The 9,485-nt window shown below is 35.1% G+C and overlaps 1 protein-coding gene across 2 annotated transcripts in view; it reads left to right on the forward strand.

Annotated features, from left to right (window-relative positions):
- The window catches only part of vps50 (VPS50 EARP/GARPII complex subunit), a 178,781-nt gene that overhangs the window by 64,299 nt on the left and 104,997 nt on the right, over positions 1 to 9,485 (forward strand). For both annotated transcript variants that reach the window (XM_073821661.1, XM_073821662.1), the window contains exon 13: positions 8,500 to 8,635. In XM_073821661.1, coding sequence (XP_073677762.1) covers positions 8,500 to 8,635 — 136 coding nt within the window. The remainder of the gene's footprint in view (positions 1 to 8,499; positions 8,636 to 9,485) is intronic.

A 9,485-nucleotide genomic window follows, 5' to 3' on the forward strand; every position in this document is an offset into this window, starting at 1 on the left:
CATTTTATCGCATTGTAATTCTAGTTAACGCATACAGATGTTACTGAGGTGAATGTTATATACAGACAGATTCTGATATATCGTATTTAATTCAGCCTAAACCACATTTTACTACCTCTGTTATCCTAATGACTGTCTACACTTAATCTATGTACACTGTGTGATGAATAAATCTCTTACACATTTTCACTGCACACATCTGCGGCGCGACGCAGCCACTCTATGCTTGTGTTTATACCACGGCAAGTTTCTGAAGCATCCTAGAACCAACTCTCCACGCTGCATCGCTAAAGTTATGTGCCTTTTTGACGGATAATAATAATAATCGTCTTATAATCGTCAAAGGCATCAGCAACAGGCGATATCTCTGACTATCGTCGATACACAATACTATCGTCTATCGGCACAACCCTACTGTGTTATGACCCAAAAATACTTCTACCTCCATAATGCATAATGCAAAACAATACAAATTGACATTTGCATCACATGTAATATTATTTCGGTGCATCCTTATAAAACGGTAAAGGATTTGAGATGTAGCTCTGAAATCTGCGTGGGTGTATGTAATAAAAGACCAGTGATTAAAAGAACACATATCTAAAAAATGTAGCCTAAAGTTACAAATCCATAAAAGTATGGTATCCCAACATCCTGTTCCTGAGGAACTAGAGAAGTCTTGATCCTGGCTGAGCCTCTCCGGCTCTGCCATCTGTGGTGTGACTTCTTGAGCTTGGTTATGATAGAGAAGACGCCACAGAAATTTGCTGACTTCACATGTTTACAGCCTGCTGATGGCAGCAGCACATTTTCCCTCACTTTGTTTTTCTTCTTTTGCACTTTTTTTTTTCTATATATAAATTTGCTACAATCATATTTGAAAATGGGCATGATTTGCTTCTATTTAGGAAGGTGGTCACCTGTGCTGCTCAGGTCTGTTCTCCACAGTGTTTACCTGAGCAAATAGCGATTAGCACTGAAAAAAGGAAAGGACGTGATGTGTGCCAAGTGTGGTATACCAAAGTCCCTTTAAGGCAAATCATGTCACTCGGCGGCCATCTTTGAAATGCTACTCGGGCAGGCAAGTGCAGCTCCTATCTCTTTGAATGGGGAAACATCAAATTCTCCAAAACTGTTCACCAAGCTTACGATTAAATTTCATATTTTAAATCTCCAAAGAAATCCAACAAGAACTGCCTCATAAATATGGTTCCTTATGCTCCAATAGCGTTAAAAAAACGCTTATTTTTCCGGCTAAATGAGCCAGTGCGCATGCGCAGTACTGAGTGCACGTTTTAGAGCGCTGACTGTTTCTATAACAACCGGGACTTCTAACGGCAGCTGCAGTGACGCGCTGACTTTACTAATCAACGATTGGCTCTTTCACTAAGGCTTCACGGCCATAATGAGCGTTGCATTTTTCCCCATTCAAAACTATACGAGTGACAAGTTTTGGGTATTCTATAGTCTTTGCCCATACTCAGAATTTGTGCTCTGCATTTAACCCATCCAAGTGAACACACACACACTGTGAACACACAGCTGGAGCAGGGGAAAGCCATATTGCTGCCCGGGGAGCAACTGGGTGTTCGGTGCCTTTCTCGAGGGTTCCACCTTAGTCATGGTATTGGCTTTAACCCTTTAACTTAAATTGTTATAATTCAAGAGCACTGTTAAATATAGATTTAAGGTTTAAAGAAAATAATCAGCAGATTATTGCAGGAGTAGAATCATTTCAAAATATTACAGTATCAAAAAGTTATAGAAGTTTAAATTTACTGTAAAGAAAATGCACTCTACTCAATTTTTTATATTTTATATAAAATACATATTTAACATAAGATTTACTTTAAAATTGCTCAAATTAAAGCCTTTTAACTAAAGTAATTTTTCAAATTTGAAGTTGACAGTCAGCAATTAAATAACAATAAGAAACTAATTAAAAGCAACAGGACAAAAAATACAGTAGAACGAATAAATAAGAAATCCCACATACAATGTATAAAGTAATCAAATGTATAAAAACACTGCATATTCTTCACTGTGTAAATTAAATATATTTCCATAACCAATTTATGGAAATTATGAGAAAAAAAACTGTTATTGTGACTTTATCTCACAGTTCTGACTCTTTTCCCCAGAATTGTGAGATATAAAATCACAGTTGTAAGTTACAAAGTCAGAATTGCATGATGCAAATTCACAATTGTGAAAAATAAAGTTAAAATTGCAAGATACAAGCTTTATACAAATGCGAGTTTGTATCTTGCATTTCAGATTTTTTTCTTGTAATTCTGACTTTTTAAAGTCAGAATTGCGAGATATAAACTTGCAATTATGAGTAAAAAAAAGTTGTGAGTTTATAAAGTCAGAATTGCAGGTTTGTATCACATTTAAAAAAAAAAGTCAGAATTGTGAGATAAAAAGTCGCAATTGCCTTTTAAAAAAATTTATTCAGAAAAAAATACATTTGCGAGTTTACATCTTACAATTAGAATCAGAATTATGTAATACAAACTTGCAATTCTGAGAAATTTCAGAGCTACATCTCGAATCCTTTAAAGTTTTACAAGGATGCGCCAAAATAATATTACATGTGATGCAAAGGACAAATAAAAATACTGATATGCGTGAGATATAAACTCGCAATTGTGAGAAAAATTGTGAGTTAATGACTTTATTTCTCAGAATTGCAAGTTTCAATTAAATAATCCTGAGGGGAAAAAAGTCAGAATTGCAAGATGTAAATTCATTGAGATAAAAAGTCACAATAACCTTTATTCAGTGGCGAAAACAGGCTTCAGTGCAAACATTATTTAGCCAAAAGCAGTGAGAGATTTTCTCTCCTTTGTTGTTTGATTAACATGAATATCAGACAGCAGGAATATTAGACTGCTGTCACTTTAAGAGCTGCCCGAATCCAATATACTGTTGCACATGTATTTTTTTTTTCTCAGCTGTTTGCTTTTACTTAAGACCTAAAATACTGTGTTTAAGAGGATACTTGCAAAGATGGGCATTTTAACACATACAAGGCCTATAAAGTGGCAAAAATAACACCATTCAAAACTCCCGCGCACTATGAACACCGTCTTCACCATCTTTCGCATATAGCAAAATGAGTTCTCTTTCACTGCTGATTGCATTTTAACAGCTTAAAATCACTTATTTTTTTAACCACAATACTTAACGCATGCAAACGATGCATTTTCGTGACCACATAGCATAGAAACGTCACATAATCATGTAACCGTGATAGAGACGATAATCCAAATTCTCCACCAGTTGACAAATTTCTACCGGTTAATCCTGTCTACTGGAATATCGCCCACCCCTAAGCACTGAAACAACCCCAGTGATGTTTTTGAGCCTATGGGGAGAAAAAAGCAAGAGTACATGAAAGAACTTTCTCATGTTTTTGGATGGAATTCCCACCTCGCCTTTGAATGAAGTCACTGACCTGAATCGGTTTCTCTGCACCTGCCTGAATCCCATACATCGTCTCAGAGCGTGAAACGTTCTTATCAAAATATCAGCTATAAATGTCCATCTGTCTTTCTAGGATGACTCCTTTGAGCTTAGAAAGACATTTATCATCCTTTCTCTCCACCAACGCTCAGTTGCCAGGCAACAATGCCTCGATCCCCACAGCAGGAAGTCATCTGGAGAGGTTGGGGGATTGATTGTTTGAATGAGATGGCTGACTTTTCCCTTTGCTCACCTACTGGAGTCATTAGGTATCAATTAGAATACTATACTTCCTGTGTAGTTACCGCTGGATCAGTGTTAATCCAGCTGAGCATCCATGTATCTCTTTACACTCATTGATGCCTGCTATACAACTTTGTTCAAAGAAGGGATGAAGCTGTCCAAAACAATTAATCAACTTCAAATGAGAAGAATGGCTCATATAATTATTGCTTTCGGCCTTGAGTATTGAATTTTGGCAGCTTTGGCAATGTTATGCATTTCCTTCGGTATAATAGTTGAGCCACAGTTCATTGCATTAGTCGGAGCAGCTCTAGTGTAATGAGTTGTGTGGGATGGTTTCATATGAGCTTGTTTATCTGTTACTGCAGAATTACCGTAAGTGATGAATCACCTCTAAATGCCCAAAGCTTTTTCTGTATGCAGCACAAGCCTAATTAGATTTATTGCAGCCACTCGGATCAGGTCGCATTGTCTCGGCTTGTGAATACAAGTGAATGAGTGTTTTATTCATTTGATTGTTTGTTTTAAAGTCTCAATTTGTTAAACAAGTGTGATTTTAAGTCGTAGTATTGACTGTGTCTCTTAAAACGGAGGGAAGCAATTGATGGGTTTTGTGGACACACCGGTTCTTGAGTCCTTAGACTCAAGAATTTAGCGTAATGAATGTGTTCAGAAGTGTTTGGAAGCATGATATGTGATATTCTTTATTTTTATTTTTTGTCTAATACTTAACTTTTTGAGATACAAAAATAAGTGACATTCTGTAAGTAATTAAATACATTTTTCAGAATTTCGTTTAAACTGATATTGTTTTTTAGCTCATCCATGAATTTTTGTTTTGTTTTAAAAGGAATGCTTTTATTTTAGCAAGGACACATTAAACTGTTTTCAGCAAAAAATCCGGAAAAAATGCATTGTGGGTTCCACAAAAATATAATTAGCTGAACAGCTGTTTAAAACATTGAGAATGGTTTCTTAAGCACCAAATCAGCATATTAGAATGATTTCTGACTTCTGACAGTAATGGCTGCTGACAACTCAGCTTTGCCATCACAGGAACAATTTACATTCTGAAATATATTAGAACAGAAAACAGTTTTTGTTTTCCTGTGTCTCAAGATTTAGTGGAAAAAACAGCCCTAAGAAAAGTCGTTTATTTTTTATTTATTTTTCCTGGATTCCATTTTTTTCCATTTTAGACTCTGTTTTAATGACTAAATTAAATTGTATTAATCAAAACAACATGTCTAATTAATTGAAATCCTGAAACAGTATTTAAGACCAATTTATTAAAAGTTTTACATAAATAATATTTTTAAGGCCCTATGAAATGTTTTATTTTCCGGAAATTCTGTCTTTTCCATTCTTTTCGAGATTTCATTTTTATGGATTTATTAATTTTTTTATAATGAAAAGCATCTCTAATTAATTGATTTTATTTCAAAAATATAGATTTATTTATTTTTTAGAAATATTGTTTTGTGTATTTGTTTTTCTGTTAAATAAATAATGGTAAATATTTTTATTTTAAACATTAAACTTTAAATATAATATTTTAATAAGAACTTCATAAGTAGGAGTAGCATCATTGCATTAAGTAATATATATCTGTGTGTCAGAGTTTCTTCAAGTTAAACCGAACCTTTTTTTTTTGACGAGTTGTTGTGAAGACCTTAAAGTTTCTCAAAAGAAACTGTAAAATGCACTTAAAGTGACTCTCAAAACAGTTCTAGAGTTGTTCATATACTCCAATATTAAGGCGGCAGAGACTGAAAACACTGTGAGCGTCACACGCGCTTCAGTATGTGTCTAGTAAAGGAAACTGATCTACTTTTGATTTATCCATCCAAAATTTGCCAAATTCTATGATGTTCCGTGTTATACAGTAAATTCAGTTTTTTATGACTGGATCTGCGATGTGGAAAATGCAGACAGAATCACGGATCCAGTCATAAAAATTAAATTTACTGTATAACGCGAAATGTCACGGAATTTGCCAATTTTTTTAATGGATAAATCAAAAGTAGATCACTTCATAGGGCAAATTATAGAAAATTACATTTGATAGTTTCCTAGACTAAATTTTTTTAAAGCTTTTTCTCATAGACCATAAATATGAACTGGCAACATGCCTATGCTATCTGTTCCTACGCAGTGACCTCAGTCGTATCCTAAATAAAGCTTCAGTAAAGTTGATTAGGTCAGTTTTTGTAAACAGACAAACAGAAGCTGAAAGGCTGCTATGGTGAGGCCTAATTTACAGAGTCCATTGGCAAACTTATAAATAAGCCTTTTAGTAACACTGGTTCTATAGTTAAAAGTGATGACGATAATACATAAATTCTTACCAAAGCGCAAAAAACATTAGCTTTTCCACAGCTGGAGTCCGTGTTGCTATGTGCCGTTCCCTTGCCTTCGAAAAAAACAGCCTCGGCGAGCCTCAGGCCGATCGTAATTTACCAGGCTCCGGCAGTTTGCATAGCTTCCAAGCTCGGTTAGGAAGAAAAGGCAGAGATAAAGCTCCAGCATCTCACTGCTGACAGCATTGATGAATATGTGTATGGATGAGTCGGCAATGCAGCGGTTCTAGACATGGCAAAGTTTATGTCAGCTTTTCCCCGGCCACAAATCGCACTGACCAAAGGAAGTATGTCAGCTCCTCTGAGAAACAAAGAGTCAAAGTTGATTCAAACTGTATTTTACTTTGTACACAGCCCACCTCCCGATTTGATATATAGTCTTGCATCCCAGACAGGAGCTTGTTTTGTTGTCTCTATGGTATTATTTCTAATTATAGCGTTCCAAGGAATGCTCGAGATTCTCAGAGGTTTTGAAGGATTGATCGCATGGTAAATATTCATTAAGGTCCACAACAGGTCAATCATTATCTCTGGTGTATTCATGCTCCCTCAATGTCAGATTTACTGTTTTCCAAATGTCTCTTCAGCTTGATTTAAGGATATACACACACATCTGAAACACAGTGTAATGCTAAATTGGGTTCCTCACCAGATATTTAGTGTTTCTCATATTAGAATTTTTAGGGTGTCTGTGGATCCTTTCAATGCTCACTGTTTCAAAGAATCAGGGTCTTTCTATCACCTGGTAATTTTACTTATTTTAGTGTATGTACACTACTCTTACTGGAGTAAAAACAGTAATATTGTAAAATATTTGAAATACTATTAAAACACTGTTTTGTATTTTGATATATTTTAAATTGTAGTTTATTTCTGTGCAGCTATTACTCCATTCATCAGTATCACATGATTTTTCTTCTTCTTATTAATGTAAAAACTTTTGTGGTGCTTAATAGATTAGTTCACGATCAGAAAAAAAAAATCCTGATAATTTTCTCACTTTCCATGTCACCCTCCATTTCTTTCTTTCGAAAAGAAATTAAAGGAGAAGTTCACTTCCAGAACAAAAAATTACAAATAATTTACTCACCCCTTGTCATCTAAGATGTTCATGTCTCTCTTTTTTCATTCATAAAGAAATGGCAAAGGCAAACATTTTAGGATTTTTCAATGGTGTCCGTGAGTTTGAACTTCCAAGATGCAGTTTAAATGCAGCTTCAAAGGGCTCTAAACGATCCCAGCCGAGGAAGAAGGGTCTTGTCTAGCAAAATGATTGGTTAATTTAAAAAATATATACTTTTAAATACTGTTTATATTTTATATACTTTTTAATCTCAAACGCTCATCTTGTCTAGCTCTGCGTGAACTACTATCTCATTTTCTCCTCCAACTTCAAAATCGTTTGAAGTTGGAGAAGAAAATGACATGGGACATGAGTTTTTCGATGTACTCTAACTGTCATGAACCGGAATACACAGAGTTCACGCAGAGCTAGACAAGATGAGCGTTTGAGGTTAAAAAGTACAGTCAAGCCTGAAATTATTCATACCCCTGACAAATTCTGACTTAGTTACTTTTATTCAACCAGCAAGTGTTTTTTTACCGGCAATGACACAGGCTTCTCCCAAAAGATAATAAGACGATGTACAAGAGGCATCATTGTGGGGAAAAAAATATTTCTCTGCTTTTATTTACATTTGAACAAAAAGTGGCATGTCCAAAATTATTCATATCCTTTGTAAACTGTCACAGTCTATGGGAAAATCCAAAATTATATACCATTCCAAATAGTCCAAGCTGTTCAAAAGCATCCTAATTACCCTGATTCATTGGGAAGAGCTGTTTTAATCAACTCAACAGGTGAAAAACAGAAGCTCTCTGCTGTTGGTTTGTGGACAGTCATGGCTAAGACAAAGGAGCTCACTGAGGACCTGCCGCTGTGCATTGTGGCTGCTCACAAGTCAGGAAAGGGCTATAAGACCATATTGAAATGTTTTGAAGTTCCAGTGGGTACAGCGCAAAGTATTATTAAAAAAATACAAAACGTTCCGCACTGTGAAAAATCTTTGAGGACGTGGTCGGAAGCCAATGTTTTCCTTAGAAACCTTAATTTCTTTTTGACTGAAGAAAAAAAGACATGAACATCTTGAATGACATGGGGGTGAGTAAATTATCAATTTGATTTATTCTGGAAGTGAACTAATTCTTTAATATTGTGCAGCTTTTTTCAAAATTGAATAGAAAGGAAAAAAATACATTTATTTGAAAGAGATTTTCATTTGAAGTCTTTGAAAATCATAAGTTCCTATGCATTTTTGTTCACACTGCTTTTTGAAAATAACTTTTGTTTTCAATGTGAAACTGTAGGGGCTTGTAGAAATTGAAACAGTGAGAATAAAGCTCTTTGCTTTTATCTTTCTCACCCCAGCACATTACCACAGACAGCTACATCCCCTGCTTGACTGACCTCTGCAAAGCCTTGTGGGAGGTGATGCTCAGTTACCATCTAACCATGCAGTGGCACGATGAGCACTACAAAGAAGAACAGACGACTCCTGGAGCGGGTAAGCAAAATCAGTCACTCTTGGCTCTAAAGCGTCATGGTAGAATCATAATATTAAAATCATGTACACTTTCTCAGTATGTTGTTGATTTCTCTCTTGGTTAGTGGACTTGGTCGTCCCTCTTGATAAGACAGCTTATTTATTTCAGTCTTACCAATGGCACTATTCAAAAGATTTAAAATGACATGTTGTGCCAGTAATATACTTTTTGGCTGACAATCAAGGCAAAATTCCAAATGCTGGGCCCGAGCTGTCATGCAGAGATAGTCGGCAAAAGCAGAATAATAACAACAATGGCACCAAGCAGCGCATCAAAGCGACTTCCCATGATACAATCAGTGCTCTGATCAGATATCAGGTTCAAGCAGGCTGAAATATTTAACGCCCCATATTCCCAGTCATAATGCCTCTTGTACATTTGACATTTAGAAAGGAAAAAAATCCTTCAGCAGTATCTTGGTCTTGTTTTCCAGGAAAATCATCCTTTAAACAAGATAAAATACCTTAGCCAAACTGTATGTAATTTAATCTTTTACCTTAAATTTTGCATTTTTTTACTTCTTGTTTTATCGCTAAACTTAGTAAGATATATGATAAAAACCTGCCAATGGAATAAAAAGTTATATATACTATACTTTCACTTACTGTTATTTTAGTATAATCTGAAATTAATTTTAGTTATGATTTTCATTTTTATAATATGTTTATATAAATATTTATATTATACTAATTACCAGTCCAAAGTTTTTGAACAGTAAGATTTTTAATGAAGTCTCTTCTGCTCACCAAGCCTGCATTTGTTTAATCCAAAGTACAGCAAAAACAGTATAATTTTGAAATATTTTTACTA

This window comes from Garra rufa, chromosome 17, assembly GCF_049309525.1.
Source record: "Garra rufa chromosome 17, GarRuf1.0, whole genome shotgun sequence".
Taxonomy (NCBI): domain Eukaryota; kingdom Metazoa; phylum Chordata; class Actinopteri; order Cypriniformes; family Cyprinidae; genus Garra; species Garra rufa.